The sequence below is a fragment of the Pelophylax lessonae genome (genome assembly GCF_965119305.1).
Source record: "Pelophylax lessonae genome assembly, chromosome: 10".
In the NCBI taxonomy this organism is placed as follows: domain Eukaryota; kingdom Metazoa; phylum Chordata; class Amphibia; order Anura; family Ranidae; genus Pelophylax; species Pelophylax lessonae.
The window spans coordinates 76,538,708-76,558,952 of record NC_138777.1 but is presented as its reverse complement, the minus strand read 5'-3'; the positions used below and the strand labels follow the sequence as shown (position 1 = coordinate 76,558,952).

Below are 20,245 nucleotides of genomic sequence, written 5' to 3'. Positions count from 1 at the left end.
AAGTGTACAATAGATTCAAGGAGCTGGCTACATTAATAGAGTCCTGAAAAAAAGCTAAAAAAGAGGCCTCAGACAGAGACCGCTCTACCCTACTACTAAAGTAGTCTGCCATTCCCCCAAGGAGGCCCCCCGACCAACAAGGTTCATTACACAGTACGGGGCACAATGGAATAATGCTAAGGAGATCTTGACATCCCACTGGTCGGTTTTACACCAATGCCCTCTTCAATCGAAAATTGTAGGCGATTATCCCCACATGGTCAATCGTTGAGCCCCCATTCTCTCTGATAGGTTGACCCAATCAGAGTACGTGCACTATCAGGACGACACATGGCTTTCTTCAATTCCCAGAACAGTAGGGATGGTCCAGTGTGGTTATTGCCAGATCTGTACGCATGTTGAACGAACCAATGTTTTCACTGATGCAGATGGAACACATGTATAGTCTATCAAAAACCTCACTAACTGTGCTACTACTTGTGTGGTTTACAGTATCCAGTGCCCATGCAATAAGTTGTATACAGGCAAAATAAAGAGGCAGTTGCGCATCCGCATCGGTGAGCATCTTAGAGATATAAGGAAAAAAGAACCTAAAAGCCTATTAGCACAGCACTTTCTCCAATTTCATGGATCAAGTGTCTTAGGACTTTCACTTGCTCTAAGACTTAGCAATAGACATGGTGATTTTGATAGGATTCTCCTTAAAAAAGAAAAATATGGATATATAAATTAAATACTCTTGTACCCAATGGGCTGAATAAATATGAATTTACAGGTCTTCTGAGATTGACATTGTACTATCTTTTTCTTTATGAAACGTTTTTCTCCCCTTTTTCCCTTCTTCTTGCTATATAGAAAAACAGTTTTTCTGTTTTTTTTTTAAATAAAAAAATGGCCCCTTGAGGCTTTTGGTGCATGACTACGTTTACTAAATATGTTTGATTGGACATTATATGTGCTATATTTTGTTTCTTTCTTAAAAAACTATTTGTATATAGATTTGTTAACCACTTGCATGTGCCCTTAAAATGCAATTTTAAGTTTTGGGCAGGAAGTGTATTTAAACATGGTCCAGCTAGGGGGCGCCACGTCCTGAAGAAGCTGGTTTATCAGAGAAACATGTAGATGCTATGCTCTACTGCTTCAGATGCCAGTGATGACGCTGGTCATCATTTTCAATAACTTTGGAGCATGCCACGGGAGCAGCCACGGTAGGAGCAGTGGGAGATGCAGTGTAGAGCGGTTACTACACATCCGTTTCAAGGCATGGTGGGATTGCATTCACAATATATTCTGATGGAGATGGCAGGGGCATACTGAAAGCATGTGAAAGAAGGAGACACGGACACACCAGGGACCAGGAACCAGTTTGATTTGGCTGTGACTATTGCCACCTAGTTAAGTGAGAGGATCAGCTCTTTACACTTGGACTGTCTGGTTTATGAGGGAGTGTAGACCTTGAATCGAGACCCATATACTACGGGCTTTGCCTAACAATCTGAGTGGTCACCTTGCTAAATTCTCCGTACTTTGCCTATTGGTGCCGTACTCTGCTGCAACTATTCAATTGTTCTGACATATATCCTCTTCTGCCACTCACCTGCTGCTCTGACTGGTATATACTGCTCACTGGCCACCTATGCTGGTATTACATGTGATGAGCTTGTGACACTCTGGTCCATGGTTAAAGCGGAGTTCCGGCCACGAAAAAATGTTTTCAATAAAAATACCCCCGGGACAGTCAGGGCTAGTACATTCCACAATGGATAGCCTCTGATCTGTCCCGGTTCGCACTTACCTGCAAGAAGAAATACTTACTTTTAAAATTTCTTCTCCAGCGTTGCCATCTCGGATGTGGGCAGCTGAAGCCAGCGCGATCCTCTTCTGCATCCTCTTCCGTGTCCTCTTCTCTCAGAATGCGCCTGCACCGGCCCCGCTCGTCACTTCCGGTGCGGTGCCGCATTCCTCCACAGCTTCTGGGCATGCCCAGCAGCTGTTTAGCACGGAATGCGGCGCCGCACCGGAAGTGACGAGTGGGGCTGGTGCCGGCGCATTGATTCCTGGGAGCGATGGCGTTCAGCTCCCAGGAATCATTGCAAAAGGGAGGTGACGGCACGGGCCGCCGAGGGAGGAAGTGGAAGAAAGGTGAGTATATTTTTCTACAATAACAAGGTAAGTACAAAAAAAAATCATAACTATCCATTTCTTTTTCAGGTGACAAATAGGAAGCGGATGGCCACAAAATCGATTATGTCGATTTTGTGGCCGGAACTCCGCTTTAATACTTGGGCAACAAAAATAATTAGGGGAATGGAGGACATCGGCTATGAGGAAAGACTACAAGCACTGAACTTATTCTCGCTGGAGAAGAGACGATTGAGGGGGGATATGATATCAATGTACAAATACTGTACTGGTGATGACCCTAGCATAAGGAACAAACTTTTTAGAGAAAGGGAATACAATAAGACACGTGGCCACTCACTAAAACTAGAGGAAAAATGGTTTAACCTTAAAACACGTAAGGGGTTCTTCACTGTCAGAGCAGTAAGGATGCGGAATTCTCTTCCACAAGCAGTCGTATCAGCAGGGAGCATCGATAGTTTCAAAAAACTATTAGATGGGCCCCTTAAAGACCACAACATACAGGGGTATTCAATGTACGGTTAACAGCAAACACACACACATCATAGGTTGAACTGGATGGACTGATGTCTTTTTTCAACCTCACAAACTATGTAACTATGTAACTACTGCATTGTCATTCGCTATTGATTTTCCACTGCCACTTACCTGCTATTTCGTGCTACTGCTGCCCTACTTAGCTTTATGTCTTGTTAATTGCCTTTCATCAGATGGACACCTGTTGTCTGGCATCCCAGTTCATTGTTTAGAGTTTCACTTCTCTGGGTTGTGGTAATGGAGTTTTTGCTTCATCACATGCATTCAGCAGGTTTAGTGTCCATTATATGCTATTGCTTGGCACGCATCCACTGACTCAGTTCAATGTTGCAGTATCTTTAGAACATTGATTACCTTTATTTTTTATGGTTATTCTAATTGATCTGTATTTGTTCTATACCTCCTGCACCATTCAATGAGTCAAAATTGGTGAATTCCATGCACTTTTTATTGGATTATTGCTTCTAGCATTTTCAACATTTATGATTTGATTTCCTGTGTATGTGAGCGTGTGGTGTCTGGTGCACCGTGTGGTCTTTTTTTTTTTTTTAATGGTGATGGTGGGAAGGTGTTTTGTTTTACCTAACATCTCTACGTGTTGGATTTTGTTTATGTTGTATGTAAAATAAAATGTGATACTTTTTTCTACACTCATTGTAGGTTGCTTTAAAATGTTTCTGTAACCATTCCCCGGAGGTTCATTACATTTGGTGCTTTAGGCTACTCTTCCTATTTGCCTTATTTTTTTTATATGATGTAAATAGTTAGATTGGTGTAATTTTCTCTTCTGCCTAACGGTGGGGCTAGAGGCAAATTTATCTTCAGCAGGTCTGCTTAACAGAATGCTGCAATTTATTAGTTAGGGCTGGTCCTGTGTTCTGGTGCTGTTGAGTTTGCTTGGACTCCTCCCACTTTATAGAAACTAGTAGAGCTTTCTGGAACATGGGTGGGAGTTAGACCAATGGGCAGCAGGTGTATGTAGCAGTCTCAGCCAATTACAGGGGAGGTTCCCCTGAGCATGCTGGGATAGGCCTTTATATTCAGAAGACAGGCGATCTCTGGGTCCTTCCCTTCCCAGATGGTGGAGTGCACCAGCCGGGGGTGAGGCAGGTTTGCCACCCCTGCTACTTGCTGCCATGCGGCCTCAGGTGGTTGACCTGAGGGTCTAAAGCTAAAGTAAATGAGCGACCCTGGTGCTACTGAAGAGCTGGATGAGGGGGAGCTGTGCCTGAGGATCTGTTTGCAATTCCAGTGAGTACAGACCAGTGATCGAGGGGCCTGTTCTTTTTGGCTACCCCTGTGTGCTAAAACAGTCAGCCAAGGGTCCAACTAAAAGGCATCACTAGCTAGTGATCTGAAGAGCTTGCCCAATTGTGATTACTGCATGGGACTTTGCTCAGTTTTACTAATTTTGGATTGCCAAGCAATCTGCTGTAACTGAAAAGCTCTGTCTACCTGTCCAGTATTACAAGAGACTTTGCTCATGCTATTGATTTCTACACTGCTACACAGGAGAAGTCCGCCATCTGCTCATCAGCAAGGGACTTCACCTACTACCTAATTCTAGATCAGCTAGAGTCCTCAAGTTGTGCATAGTTTTATCCAGAGTATCCTACTAAAATCCCCTACTCTATCCAAGTTCCTACACAATAAAACTACAAAACAACACCCCTAGACTGGTCTTTAACTACATTGAGCCTAAGTGTATGTGTGCCTGGCTGTAGAAAATACCTTGCACCTGGCTGCCAGTGAAGTAGTAAGGACTGTCAGGGTAATACTCCAGCGGCTCCTATGGGGGTAGCGTTACACACATAAGAAAAAAAAAATCAGATCTTAGCAATCAAGAGATGTCCATTGTGCCTAATAACTTACTCATAACATTCTGAGATGAAACAGAGGGACACCTTTTAGTACAAAGTAGGTAAAGAACATGTCTCTGGCATGCTACTAGTTATGCTGACCATGAAAAATGTATTTTGAAAAAATTGGGTAAACCCCTCATGTGCACATGTTCACCACTACTTTTCCTATATAAAACATTTAAAAAATGCAGTACAAAAAGGAAAGGCTGATATAACACTTTTATTAGTTAAAGATGAAGTCAAGGTATGTTATTTTTGCACTTACACTGGGCCAGAAGAATGTATGCATATCTGATATCCAGAAGGCTGCTGAGGACTGTAAAGGGCCATGCTACATACAGTGATAGCCAACATCCAGGTTCCTCTGTACATTGACCACAGGGGGTCACTTGCTCAGCGCCTCCACCATTTTTCAGTGAATACAAGGTGTATTCTTATTGGATAAGGTGGAGATTGTGACCTCACCACCCCTCTTCTTCACCTCATCCAATCAGAGAATGTCTTCATTGAAAACATACAAGGTGTTCTACAAATGGCGGCAGTGCTGAGCAAGTAACCTCCTATGGTAAGTATGTAGAGGAAAGCCGCTCACACAGAACTTGGAGGCTCATGGCTAGCCAATGACTGCATGTAGCACAGGCTACTACAGTGATTTACAGCATCCCTAGCAACCCTCCATATCTTATTATTATAGGTTTTCTATAAAACGCCAACACGTTACACAGTGCTTTACATACTGTATATTCTTATTAAACCCTGCCATCAAGGAGCTTACAATCTAAGGTTTATGCCTCACAATTATATGAGCTAATTAATGTCTTTGAAGTATGAGAACATGACAGTGAGAACATGCAGGTTGTGTCCTGGTTGGGATTCAAGCTGAGGACTCTACTGCAGCAAGGCAGAAATGATTACCACTAAAGCCCCATACACACGCACCGATTGTCGGCCGAACGATCGGCCGTCTTTTGTCCTGTGTTGTTGTGTTGGTTGAAATGTGCTCTAGACTGCACACGAATTTTGTCGGCCAACAACAACCAACTTCAGAAGTGATGTCATGTTCTGGTCTACTTTTCGTGTGTTTTTCTTCTCTGAGCATGCCCAGTCTTGCTCATCTGATGTTTGTCGGCTGAAATCTGTACTGACTGACGAACAATCGGCCGTTCTGGTGACGGCCAACAAAAATTTTATAGCATGCACACCAGATTTTGTTCGGCCGAAAAGTCGCAGTCGGTTGTCGGAATCATCATACTAACAAGCCAACAATCGGCCGATCGGACGTTGGCCGAACATTTACGGCCGACAATCGGTACGTGTGTACGGGCCTTTAGCCACTGTGTTGCCCTCTGGATGTCAGATATGCATACTTACATCGTGCCAAGCTGGCCCAATGTACAGTAAGTATGCAAAAAATAGAATTCCTGAGTTAAGCTTTAAAGGGTTCAAAAAGAGGGACAACTTAAAAGAAAAGAGGGACCCAGGGATTTGGATCCAAAAGACATGGCATATATTCTTCTCGCACACCATACTTGAAATGTGATTTCACAACGTGCTGTTGCAAAAACGCGGTAAATACGTATATACTTTTTTGCCATGTTTTCGGTGAATTTTGTGATGGCCTCACATTGGCCTGCACCTGAGAAAAAAGGACACATGATTTAAAAAACACACCAAAAACACAACTGTCCTAAAGCGTTTTGGCGCCCGGCAAAGTAGCGTCGCCCCAGTGTGAACGGGGCCATACTGTTTGTATTTTGACTATATTTTGTTTTTTCACACAACAGAATTAATGAGATATGTAGCCATATACCCTGAAGAAGAAAAAAAATTAGATTTTTCGAAACGCGTTTGGTGTTTATCTCTGTTACCAACAGTTCATTCAGGCTATGTTTGTACAACAATTAACCACTTTACGACCGCCCGCCGCAGATTTAATGCGGCAGGCAGCCGCTCCCGGGCAGGCATCGGTCGCTCTGGTGGCGCGTTTCTGCCCCTGCACGTCAGCAGGGAAGCTGGCGCACATGTCAGGTGGCTCCGATTTGTTGATCATTGTTATTTCCATGCAAGATACATGTAATAAAAGTTGTGCATTTTTTTTTTTAACTGTTTTTGATTTATGCCCTGAAAAATCCCACCGAGGGAGATCTGTACATACATTTCAGATTATAGGGATGTAGGCATTGCCTTCATATTTCAGCAGTTGTTTGTAATTTTTCATGCATCTCCATACCAGCAGTCCCAAAGCCATCTATTGGGACACAGCGACTGCATAGACAGAGCTGTTCCTCCCAATGTGACATCCGTATGGGAGCAGATGCAAGGCCCTGAATGCACCCAGAGTGAGTTCAGGGACATGCACTCACACCGATGTCATATTGGGAGCAGTGGCTGTGTCCGTGCATTTGCTGTGTCTGTTCATTCGCTGTGTCCGTGCATTCGCTGTGTCCGTGCATTCGCTATGTCCGTGCATTCGCTGTGTCCGTGCATTCGCTGCGTCCTGGCATTCGCTGTGTCTGTGCATTCGCTGTGTCTGTGCAGTCACTGTGTCTGTGCATTTGCTGTGTCTGTGAAGTCGCTGTGTCTGTGCAGTAGCTGTGTCTGTTCATTCGCTGTGTCTGTGCAGTCGCTATATCTGTGCATTCGCTGTGTCTGTACAGTCGCTGTGTCTGTGCATTTGCTGTGTCTGTGAAGTTGCTGTGTCTGTGCAGTCGCTGTGTCTGTTCATTCGCTGTGTCTGTACAGTCTCTGTGTCTGTGCAGTCACTGTGTCTGTGCATTCGCTGTGTCTGTGCAGTCGCTGTGTCTGTGCATTCGCTGTGTCTGTACAGTCGCTGTGTCTGTGCAGTCGCTGTGTCTGTGCAGTCGCTGTGTCCATGCATTCGCTGTGTCCATGCATTCTCTGTGTCTGTACAGTCGCTGTGTCCTGGCAATCGCTGTGTCCTGGCATTCGCTGTGTCCTGGCATTCGCTGTGTCCATGCAGTCGCTGTGTACGTGCATCCACTGTGTCTGTGCATTCGCTGTGTCTGTTCATTAGCTGTGTCTGTACAGTCGCTGTGTCTGTGCATTCGCTGTGTCTGTACAGTCGCTGTGTCTGTGCATTCGCTGTGTCTGTACAGTCGCTGTGTCTGTGCAGTCGCTGTGTCCTGGCATTCGCTGTGTCCATGCAGTCGCTGTGTACGTGCATTCACTGTGTCTGTGCATTCGCTGTCTCTGTTCATTAGCTGTGTCTGTACAGTCGCTGTGTCTGTGCATTCGCTGTGTCTGTGCAGTCGCTGTGTCTGTGCATTCGCTGTGTCTGTACAGTCGCTGTGTCTGTGCAGTCGCTGTGTCCTTGCAGTCGCTGTGTCCATGCATTCGCTGTGTCCATGCATTCTCTGTGTCTGTACAGTCGCTGTGTCTGTGCAGTCGCTGTGTCCTGGCATTCGCTGTGTCCATGCAGTTGCTGTGTACGTGCATTCACTGTGTCTGTGCATTCGCTGTGTCTGTTCATTAGCTGTGTCTGTACAGTCGCTGTGTCTGTGCATTCGCTGTGTCTGTGCAGTCGCTGTGTCTGTGCATTCGCTGTGTCTGTACAGTCGCTGTGTCTGTGCATTCGCTGTGTCTGTACAGTCGCTGTGTCTGTGCAGTCGCTGTGTCCTGGCATTCGCTGTGTCCATGCAGTCGCTGTGTACGTGCATTCACTGTGTCTGTGCATTCGCTGTGTCTGTTCATTAGCTGTGTCTGTACAGTCGCTGTGTCTGTGCATTCGCTGTGTCTGTGCAGTCGCTGTGTCTGTGCATTCGCTGTGTCTGTACAGTCGCTGTGTCTGTGCAGTCGCTGTGTCCTTGCAGTCGCTGTGTCCATGCATTCGCTGTGTCCATGCATTCTCTGTGTCTGTACAGTCGCTGTGTCCTGGCATTCGCTGTGTCCTGGCATTCGCTGTGTCCTGGCATTCGCTGTGTCCTGGCAGTCGCTGTGTCTGTGCATTCACTGTGTCTGTGCATTCGCTGTGTCTGTTCATTAGCTGTGTCTGTACAGTCGCTGTGTCTGTGCAGTCGCTGTGTCTGTGCATTCGCTGTGTCTATACATTCGCTGTGTCTGTGCATTTGCTGTGTCTGTGCAGTCGCTGTGTCTGTGCATTTGCTGTGTCTGTGCATTTGCTGTGTCTGTGAAGTTGCTGTGTCTGTGCAGTCGCTGTGTCTGTTCATTCGCTGTGTCTGTACAGTCGCTGTGTCTGTACAGTCACTATATCTGTGCATTCGCTGTGTCTGTGCATTTGCTGTGTCTGTGAGGTTGCTGTGTCTGTGCAGTCGGTGTGTCTGTTCATTCGCTGTGTCTGTACAGTCGCTGTGTCTGTGCAGTCGCCGCGTCTGTTCATTCGCTGTGTCTGTGCAGTCGCTGTGTCTATGCATTCTCTGTGTCTGTACAGTCGCTGTGTCTGTACAGTCGCTGTGTCTGTGCATTTGCTGGGTCTGTGCAGTCGCTGTGTCTGTGCAGTCGCTGTGTCTGTGCAGTCGCTGTGTCCTTGCAGTCGCTGTGTCCATGCATTCGCTGTGTCTGTACAGTCGCTGTGTCCTGGCAATCGCTGTGTCCTGGCATTCGCTGTGTCCTGGCATTCGCTGTGTCCATGCAGTCGCTGTGTACGTGCATTCACTGTGTCTGTGCATTCGCTGTGTCTGTTCTTTCGCTGTGTCTGTACAGTCGCTGTGTCTGTGCAGTCGTTGGGTCTGTGCATTCGCTGTGTCTATACAGTCGCTGTGTCTGTGCATTTGCTGTGTCTGTGCAGTCACTGTGTCTGTGCATTTGATGTGTCCGTGCATTCGCTGTGTCCACGCATTTGCTGTGTCTGTGCAGTCCCTGTGTCTGTGCATTCGCTGTGTCCGTGCATTCGCTGTGTCCATACAGTCGCTGTGTCCGTGCATTCACTGTGTCTGTACAGTCGCTGTGTCCGTGCATTCACTGTGTCTGTGCATTCACTGTGTCTGTACAATCGCTTTGTTTGTGCATTTGCTGTGTCTGTACAGTCGCTGTGTCTGTACAGTCGCTGTGTCTGCATTTGCTGTGTCCGTGCATTTTCTGTGTCTGTGCATTTGCTGTGTTTGTACAGTCGCTGTATCTGTGCATTTGCTGTGTCCGTGCATTCGCTGTGCCTGTACAGTTGTTGTGTCCATACAGTCGCTGTGTCCGTACAGTCGCTGTGTCTGTGCAGTCACGCTGTGTCTGTGTAGTCGCTGTGTCCGTACAGTGTCTGTACAGTGTCCGTACAGTGCTGTGTCTGTGCAGTCGCTGTGTCTGTGCATTCGCTGTGTCTGTACAGTCGCTGTGTCTGTGCATTTGCTGTGTCTGTGCATTTGCTGTATCTTTGTATTTGCTGTGTCCGTGCATTAGCTGTGTCTGTGCATTCGCTGTGTCTGTATATTCGCTGTGTCCGTACATTTGCTGTGTCTGTACAGTTGCTGTGTCCGTGCATTTCCTGTGTCTGTACAGTCGCTGTGTCTGTGCATTCGCTGTGTCCGTACAGTCGCTGTGTCCCAATAGATATGAATGGGACTACCCCATGGGGACTCACAGACACCTATGCATCCTTGTACAGGTAAACACACGGTCCTGCACGGGGCACGGATCAAATCACTACAGTTGTTGTGTCCATACAGTCGCTGTGTCCGTACATTCGCTGTGTCTGTGCAGTCACGCTGTGTCTGTGTAGTCGCTGTGTCCGTACAGTGTCTGTACAGTGTCCGTACAGTGTCTGTACAGTGTCCGTGCAGTCTCTGTGTCCATGCAGTCGCTGTGTCTGTGCATTCGCTGTGTCTGTACAGTCGCTGTGTCTGTGCATTTGCTGTGTGTGTGCATTTGCTGTGTCTGTGTATTTGCTGTGTCTGTGCATTTGCTGTGTCTGTGTATTTGCTGTGTCCGTGCATTCGCTGTGTCTGTGCATTCGCTGTGTCTGTGCATTCGCTGTGTCCGTATATTTGCTGTGTCTGTACAGTAGCTGTGTCTGTACAGTTGCTGTGTCTGTGCATTCGCTGTGTCTGTGCATTCGCTGTGTCTGTGCATTTGCTGTGTCTGTGCATTCACTGTGTCTGTGCATTTGATGTGTCCGTGCATTCGCTGTGTCCACGCATTTGCTGTGTCTGTGCAGTCCCTGTGTCTGTACAGTCGCTGTGTCCTGGCATTCGCTGTGTCTGTGCAGTCGCTGTGTCTGTGCAGTCGCTGTGTCTGTGCATTCACTGTGTCCGTGCATTCGCTGTGTCCATACAGTCGCTGTGTCCGTGCATTCACTGTGTCTGTACAGTCGCTGTGTCTGTGCATTCCCTGTGTCTGTGCATTCGCTGTGTCTGTACAGTCGCTTTGTTTGTGCATTTGCTGTGTCTGTACAGTCGCTGTGTCTGTACAGTCGCTGTGTCCGTGCATTTTCTGTGTCTGTGCATTTGCTGTGTTTGTACAGTCGCTGTATCTGTGCATTTGCTGTGTCCGTGCATTCGCTGTGCCTGTACAGTTGTTGTGTCCATACAGTCGCTGTGTCCGTACAGTCGCTGTGTCTGTGCAGTCACGCTGTGTCTGTGTAGTCGCTGTGTCCGTACAGTGTCTGTACAGTGTCCGTACAGTGCTATGTCCGTGCAGTCGCTGTGTCTGTGCATTCGCTGTGTCTGTACAGTCGCTGTGTCTGTGCATTTGCTGTGTCTGTGCATTTGCTGTATCTTTGTATTTGCTGTGTCCCTGCATTCGCTGTGTCTGTATATTCGCTGTGTCCGTACATTTGCTGTGTCTGTACAGTCGCTGTGTCCGTGCATTTGCTGTGTCTGTACAGTCGCTGTGTCTGTGCATTCGCTGTGTCCGTACAGTCGCTGTGTCCCAATAGATATGAATGGGACTACCCCATGGGGACTCACAGACACCTATGCATCCTTGTACAGGTAAACACACGGTCCTGCACTGGGCACGGATCAAATCACTACAGTTGTTGTGTCCATACAGTCGCTGTGTCCGTACAGTCACTGTGTCTGTGCATTCGCTGTGTCTGTGCAGTCACGCTGTGTCTGTGTAGTCGCTGTGTCCGTACAGTGTCTGTACAGTGTCCGTACAGTGTCTGTACAGTGTCCGTGCAGTCTCTGTGTCCATGCAGTCGCTGTGTCTGTGCATTCGCTGTGTCTGTACAGTCGCTGTGTCTGTGCATTTGCTGTGTCTGTGCATTTGCTGTGTCTGTGTATTTGCTGTGTCCGTGCATTCGCTGTGTCTGTGCATTCGCTGTGTCTGTGTATTCGCTGTGTCCGTATATGTGCTGTGTCTGTACAGTCGCTGTGTCTGTACAGTTGCTGTGTCTGTGCATTCGCTGTGTCTGTGCATTCGCTGTGTCTGTGCATTCGCTGTGTCTGTGCATTTGCTGTGTCCCTGCATTCGCTGTGTCTGTACAGTCATTGTGTCTGTACAGTCGCTGTGTCTGTACAGTCGCAGTGTCTGTGCATTCGCTGTGTCTGTGCATTCGCTGTGTCCATACAGTTGCTGTGTCTGTACAGTCGCTGTGCCTGTACAGTTGCTGTGTCCATACAGTCGCTGTGTCTGTACAGTCGCTGTGTCCATGCATTTGCTGTGTCTGTGCAGTCGCTGTGTCTGTGCAGTCGCTGTGTCTGTGCAGTCGCATTGTCCATGCATTCGCTGTGTCTGAACAATTGCTGTGTCCATGCATTTGCTGTGTCCATGCATTCACTGTATCCTGGCATTCGCTATGTCCATGCAGTAGCTGTGTCCGTGCATTCGCTGTGTCTGTACAGTCGCTGTGTCTTTGCATTTTATGTGTCTGTGCAGTCACTGTGTCTGTGCAGTCGCTGTGTCTGTGCAGTCGCTGTGTCCGTGCATTCGCTGTGTCCATGCATTCGCTGTGTTCATGTATTGGCTGTGTCTGTACAGTCGCTGTGTCCTGGCAATCACTGTGTCCTGGCATTCCCTGTATCCTGGCATTCGCTGTGTCCATGCAGTCGCTGTGTCTGTGCATTCGCTGTGTCTGTACAGTCGCTTTGTCTGTGCATTCCCTGTGTCTGTGCATTCGCTGTGTCTGTACAGTCGATTTGTTTGTGCATTTGCTGTGTCTGTACAGTCACTGTGTCTGCATTTGCTGTGTCTGTACAGTCACTGTGTCTGCATTTGCTGTGTCCGTGCATTTGCTGTGTCTGTGCATTTGCTGTGTTTGTACAGTCGCTGTGTCTGTACAGTCGCTGTGTCTGTGCATTTGCTGTGTCTGTGCATTTGCTGTGTCTGTGCATTCGCTGTGCCTGTACAGTTGTTGTGTCCATACAGTCGCTGTGTCCTTACAGTCGCTGTGTCTGTGCATTTGCTGTGTCTGTGCAGTCGCGCTGTGTCTGTGTAGTTGCTGTGTCCGTACAGTGTCTGTACAGTGTCCGTACAGTGCTGTGTCCGTACAGTGCTGTGTCTGTGCATTCGCTGTGTCTGTACAGTTGCTGTGTCTGTGTAGTCGCTGTGTCTGTGCATTTGCTGTGTCTGTGCATTCGCTGTGTCCGTGCATTCGCTATGTCTGTGTATTCGCTATGTCTGTGTATTCGCTGTGTCCGTACATTTGCTGTGTCTGTGCATTCGCTGTGTCTGTGCATTCGCTGTGTCTGTGCATTTGCTGTGTCTGTGCATTCGCTGTGTCTGTGTATTCGCTGTGTCCGTACATTTGCTGTGTCTGTGCATTTGCTGTGTCTGTGTATTCGCTGTGTCCGTACATTTGCTGTGTCCGTACATTTGCTGTGTCTGTGCATTCGCTGTGTCTGTGCATTTGCTGTGTCTGTGCATTCGCTGTGTCCGTACAGTCGCTGTGTCCCAATAGATATGAATGGGACTACCCCATTGGGACTCACAGACACCTTTGCATACTTGTACTGGTAAACACACGGTCCTGCACGGGGCACGGATCAAATCACTCCTTGTGAACAATGCTATATACAGTATGGATATAATTATAATGTTGCATCTAGTTAAAAAAAGAAGCAGTAATTATCATGTTTGACTTTACAAATTGGGGTGGGGAACACAACCCTGATGAAATGCGGGGAGTATCTGTACAGAGAGAACAGAATAGAGGGATGCAGTGACATTGATAAGGCAGTGTGTGTGCACAGCATGGTGCAGTCAGGGGAAGTCCATTCAGTATACTGTACACAGGTAGATTAGAGATATTACTTCCTGCTTCTCCTCCTCCCCCTGCTCCTGCTCCTCCTCTCACAGGTGTTGTGGGTGCAGGCGTTCAGCATAGTACAGACGAGATCAGTGGTAAGTAATAGCTGTATGTCTCCAGTCGTAAGTATTTTGGGTGGTCCTTTCTGCGTACAGCTACCTTGCACTTTTTATTTCCTGGGAAACTTCTGAATTGTCTGCGCCTCTCTCTCTCTATCTCCATTACTTTCCTAATAGACCCTGTGCATTCTTCCCTTGCCTTGATCGTATGTCTGCTTATAGTAGAATGCTCAGTTTCTGCCTCTCCTGTCCATTGTATGCAATGTGCTGTGAATGGCCCCCTATCTCTTCTGCAAATTTTGCTTCGGTTGCGAAACATCTCTGAGTAGGGTGGTAACAGCGAAAGAAGATTCTTGGCTGAGTGCACCTGGAATGTTTGTGTGACCTTGGGCTGGTCACATTCCTATTATCTCTTTTTTTTTTGTTAATTTGTTGTGTAAGCAGACAAATGTGTTTGGCGTTGCTTTATATGTGGCCAGATTGGATTTTACTGTCACCATTGATATATGTGTGTCATGGGTGTTGGTGTCACATGCTCTTCTCTGTCTGTCAACAGCACCGAAACTTCCCCTTGTGAGAGAAAAACCAGTGACATCCCAGGAAAATGACCGGTGAGAATTGGCACCCGTTTACATTTTTACTTTCTGCATGCCCCTTGCTCATGCTACAGTACAAGCCTATTGATTTTGTGTTTACAGTATATCTATGCCACTGATTTCACAATAAGCATACACTAACAGATTTTCCACTCAACACTTCTCAATCTTTGCTACATTCTACAAATGATTTAGCCACCTAGCCTGCTTTCACACGAGGCCATTCTGTTTTGATGGACTCTGCTTGCTCAGCGGGTTTCGCTCTACTGATCCTCGTCGAGTGGGCAGATGACATGTCCGTCTCCCCTCACTGTGCAAAGATGGACCTGTCCTCTGAGGGGAGATCAGACGAAAATGGGCAGCCTGTCCGTTTTCATTCGATCCGACCCACTGGACGAATGGTGAACATATCGCCATACGTCCGTTTTCAGCCGATTTTGTCAAATCGGATGTCAGTGGACGAATGTCCGCTGGCATCCGCCTCCCCATAGAGGAGAATGATGGCCTGATCAAGTCCGCCTGAAAACCGGACAGGCAGACTCGATCAGTCCGATCATGTGAAAGTGGCCTAACAGTGATGACCAGTACACACGATCTGAAAATCGGACGTCAAATACTGCTTTTGAAGCATATAATAATCTGACCGTTAATACACAGCTTTCGAGAGCCAATCCCAAGGGTTCATCTGATATTATCCAAAGGGGCAAATTTTTCTCGTACGATACCAGATTGTACGACTTTCGTTAAATCAGTACAGTTTTGGTTCAAAAATACAATACAAATACAATACAATACATTACATCACTTCCGATTTTTTTTTTCCGTTGTACGAGAATTTTCATAACCTTAGTAACCTATTCAGTTTCAAAATGCGACTAGCAAGCAAAAAAAAGTCAGATGATCTGTTGTCTGATTTTCGGATCATGTGTATGGGGCATAAGGCTTGGTTTAATCCTACTGGTGTGACCAAGCATGGATGTGTTTCTGTGCGTTTTTTGTGCTTTGCTTGTAGGGCAGCCCATTCATTTTATTAAACTGCCGTATGCGTGAGAAATGCAGAAAATAAGTCCTTGACTCTTTTCCAAAAATGTGCCACACCGAACCTCATGCTGCGACACCATGCAGTTTGGCGTGTGCAAATGGGGGGGGGGGGGCATTAACAATTTATGACACCACGGCGTGTCTGCTAAAAGGCAGCACATTTTTCTAAATGCCAGAAAAGTGCAAGATTTTGTGTGCATTCCCGACATGCAAAGATCTGAACCTAGCCTTATTCTCACCTGCTCAGATATTACACACTGACTGCCCGGAGTGTACAAAACAAAAATAGGGAAGTCATACATGGACAACCTACATGCTCTAAAAAGGCCCTCTTACAGCATAATCTTCAATTATTTTATTCTGGCTATTCAATACCTGAGTAAATGACCCTAAAGAGGAACTTCACTACTTTCCCCTTAGTTTTAGCTGTTATGTAGGGTTATCCCCAATGAACATACTCACCTGCCCATGGAATCCAGCATTGTCTTATTGCAATCCTCTGTTCAAGAGTCCCGCACCACCATATTCTTCTCTGTTGTCATCAGGAGCACAGCTGCCACTTGCAGGTGTAACGTTAGAAAAGTATACCCCGTGAAAATTGCATACCCACGTCACTTCCTGTGAGGAACAGCTGAGCAGAGTAGCAGTGCGCATGCTCACAGCCCCGGATACGTAATTGAACAGCTGAGGAGCTGACTAGTGCGCATGCACGGAGGGTATGAAATTATCACGGTAGTGTGTGTAACGTTACACCGCATCAGATGTTGCGGCGGTTACATTAAAACAGCTCGGCAGCAATATGAGTCATCTCCGCTCCTATCCCTGTCACTTCTCTGATCTCGGCTACTAAATATAAAAGCGGCGGTGGGTGTATGAAATCTAAATGACGGAGATCTCGGCTCCGTGATTTATCTTTTCATACACCCGCCGCCGCTTTTATATTTACTAGCCCAGATCAGGGAAGTGACAGGGATAGGAGCGGAGATGACTCATATTGCAGCCGAGCTTTTTTAATGTAAGAGCTGAGGGGGTGTAACGTTACACACACTACCGTGAAAAATCCATACCCTCCGAGCATGCGCACTAGTCAGCTCCTCAGCTGTTCAATGACGTAGGTGCTGACGTAGGTGCACCAGAAGTGACGAGGGTATGAAATTTTTACGAGTAGGTTTTTTTCACGGAACACAGGTTCAGGCAGACGTCCCCCGCTGATGCATACCAGCTCTCCCCACCAGCCACTCTTAGTCCCTGCTTTTGCAGCCTCTTGGAATATGTGGCATGTCCCAGGAGGCTTAAAACAGGAGAAAACGTAATTCTCGCTTAGGTTAAAATGGTGGCTGGGGCATGCATTGGGCAGACTAAAAAAAATAAGCTAAGCAAAAATATTGGGTTTTTGTCATCGGTGGAAGTGCAGTGGCGCCCAGTGCATCTATTGAACGATAGTCCACTTTAAAGCAGAACTTCAGGTGCATCCCATAAAATTAGAATATCATCAAAAAGTTAATTTATTTCAGTAATTCAATTCAAAAAGTGAAACTCGTATATTTTTTGGAGATGCATTACACAAAGAGTGATGTATTTCAAGCATTTCTTTCTTTTAATTTTGATGATTATGGCATACAGCTAGTGAAAACCCAAAAATCTGTATCTCAGAAAATGTGAATATTACATAAGATCAAAAAAATAAAAAGGATTTTTGATACAGAAATGTTGGCTTACTGAAAAGTATGTCCATGTACAGTATAGTATGCACTCAATACTTGGTCGGGGCTCCTTTTGCATGAATTACTGTATCAATGAGGCATGGATTGGATCATACTGTGGCACTGCTGAGGTGTTATGGAAGCCCAGGTTTCTTTGATAGTGGCCTTCAACTCATCTGCATTGTTGGGTTTGGTGTCTCTCATCTTCTCAGATTCTCTATGGGGTTTAGGTCAGATGAGTTTGCTGGCCAACCAAGCACAGTGATACCATGATCAATAAACCAGGTATTTGTACTTTTGGCAGTGTGGGCAGGTGCCAAGTCCTGCTGGAAAATGAAATCAGCATCTCCATAAAGCTGGTCAGCAGAGGGAAGCATGAAGTGCTCTAGAATTTCCTGGTAGAGGACTGCACTTACCTTTGGACTTGATAAAACACAGTGGACCAACACCAGCAGATGACATGGCTCCCCAAATCATCACTGACTGTGAAAACTTCAACTTGGATTCTGTGCTTCTCCACTCTACCTCCAGACTCTGGGACCTTGATTTCCAAATGAAATGCAAACTTTTCCACAGTCCGTGATGATTTGGGGAGCCATGTTATCTGCTGGTGTTGGTCCCTTGCCAGCCGCTGTCACCTTCTCCTCGGGCTACTTCTAGGTGCTTGGTTTTTGGCTTTCTTTATTGGCAAGTGGGGGGTAATATCATCATGCACATGGAAGTCAGTCAACACAGCCGAAGTGTGCTGGGAAAGCATGTTGAGCTGTGCATGCGCAACTCAGTGTACATTCATTAAAAGATTGACAGCAGGCAGGTATGTTTGTGTTACTGCAAAAGAGATATAGCATGTCTCATCTTCAATATTTGTTGTTGTGTATGGGCACCTTATATTTAGCCACATATGTAAAGATCCCAACCCATGTACATTAGCCAGTTTGTATGAGCTGGCCATTCAGCAGACCTGTTGAATTGCCAGATTATACAAGGGAAAATTTTCACATACTGTATTCAATACACAATTACATGTAGTCATTGTGTAATATGACAAGGTTTCCAGCTGGATAAATAACAGTTAGTGGAGATTTATGATTGTTATATATAGGGCCCAATTTTCTAATAATTACATCTAATAAAACTTAACTTGGCTCATGGCCTTTGTAGGGTTGCCTTGACATATAATAAAAGACTGTATTAAATGGTTTATTAGGATTGAGTTGCATAATGAAGAGGTAAACGTTCCAGTATTCAAATATATGTTTGGTGATTCTCCATAGGATCATAAAATGACAAAGAGGAAGCTCACAGCTATCTGACAGTTCCTCGATTAATACCTGCAGTGCACCTATCCTAAAGTAGTGTCCATAAAAACACAATAAATGTATTCATGGTATTTACTGTATATTGACAATACCAATAAAAAATTTCAAGCAATTTAGAATTCCCACCCCTTCTGTAAATTATTAAACATTCCTTCACATGCCTGCTTGTTTTTGAGGGCTTAAGACCCCTTGATATAATGCATGATCAGTGGAGTGATTAAAACAAACCCAGGACTGTAATAATGGCCGCAGGTTTGTTTTATTTAAATATGCGGCTTAACAGTTTGATTTTGAAGTGATCCATTCTACTGCACAGCCACCCAATCACTTGTGCACGTGAAGTGGTGGTACAGTGCCACCCCCCCTTCACCTTCCTCCTGGTCTCTGGGCTCTCGTGTAGGGGCACTCAGAATAGCCCAGAAGGTGGAGTAGATTGGAGGTCCCTGCTCTGCTAGGAATGAACCCAGGAGTGCTCAGCTGTGAGCTCTTCCAGGTTCATACCTGTCTTAAGCTCCACAGTTACTAAACATCAGAACATGAATTCTAATAGACCCTTAGGCTTCATTCACATCTAGGCATCCCAGATTGCGGGTGGAATCGCCGTGATTCTTTTTTACCGTGATTTGTAGGGTAACAATCGCGTGAAAATCGCGCTGTGATCAGGGTGCCATTAGAAGTAACAGGGATTGTAAGTGTGACCTGTGATTCGCGAGGACACTGTCACTTAGGGGTGTACTCACTTTTGTTGCCAGCGGTTTAGACATTAAAGTGGAGTTCCACCCTATTTTTATACTTACCTCCATCTTCTCGCTCTGGGTCACCTGAAAAAGAAATGGATAATCGCATATTTTTTTTTTTTTTACTTACCTCGTAGCGAAGAAAAAATACTTACCTTACTTCCTTCTTCCTCCTTCCTCGGCCGCGGCCCGTCGTCACTTCCTGGCTCTGCAATGATTCCTGGGAGCTGAACGTCATAGCTCCCAGGAATCATTGCGCCTGGACCAGCCCCGACGTCAGTTCCGGGTCGCGCGCGTCATCCCCTTCTAAACAGCTTCTGGGCATGCCCAGAAGCTGTAGAGGGATGACGCGCGCGACCCGGAAGTGACGTCGGGGCCGGCGCAGAGCATCGTGGGACCAAGGAAGGCGGAAGAAGACGCCGAAGGGGATCTCGCTGGCTTCAAGCTGCCCACATCTGAGATGGCAGCGCTGGACAAGACGTTTGCAAGGTAAGTATTTGTCCTAACAGGTAAGTGCAACCCGGGACAGATCAGAGGCTAGCCATTGTGGAATGTACTAGCCCTGACTGTCCCGGGGGTATTAAAAAAAAAAAAAAAAAATCCAGGGTGGAACTCCGCTTTAATGGCTGTGTTGAGTTATTTTGAGGGGACAGCAAATTTACACTGGTATACAAGCTGTACACTCACTACTTTACATTGTAGCAAAGTGTCGTTTCTTCAGTGTTGTCACATGAAAAGATATAATAAAATATTTACACAAATGTGAGGGGTGTAATCACTTTTGTGAGATACTGTAAGTACTACTATATTTTACTTTTTTAGAAAGTTGTTTTTCTGTTTTTTTATTTTCTTATTTCTTCACAATCCAGCCAGTAATCATTTCTCCATTGGTGTAAGTCTAAAGATCAGATCCATGTCACTTTGCCTTAGGGTGATATTCTGCCTCTTGAGGGGGGTGGTTTAGTTAAAGTATGACTAAACCAAAAATATTTAACTGCTTCCCTTCGGGCCTATAGCAGAATGACGGCCGAGCGGGAGCTCTTTCATCCTGAGTGGACATCCTGTGACATCCTCCTAGTGATTGGCCACCCT

General features: G+C 46.2%; 1 protein-coding gene across 1 annotated transcript in view; it reads left to right on the top strand.

Annotated features, from left to right (window-relative positions):
* Positions 1-14,267: 14,267 nt before the first annotated feature.
* Positions 14,268-20,245, top strand: part of SIGIRR (single Ig and TIR domain containing) — a 43,368-nt gene continuing 37,390 nt past the window's right edge. Inside the window, exon 1 of the mRNA XM_082270722.1 lies at positions 14,268-14,368. Within this exon, the coding sequence (XP_082126848.1) occupies positions 14,362-14,368 (7 nt within the window). The 5' untranslated portion in view covers positions 14,268-14,361. The remainder of the gene's footprint in view (positions 14,369-20,245) is intronic.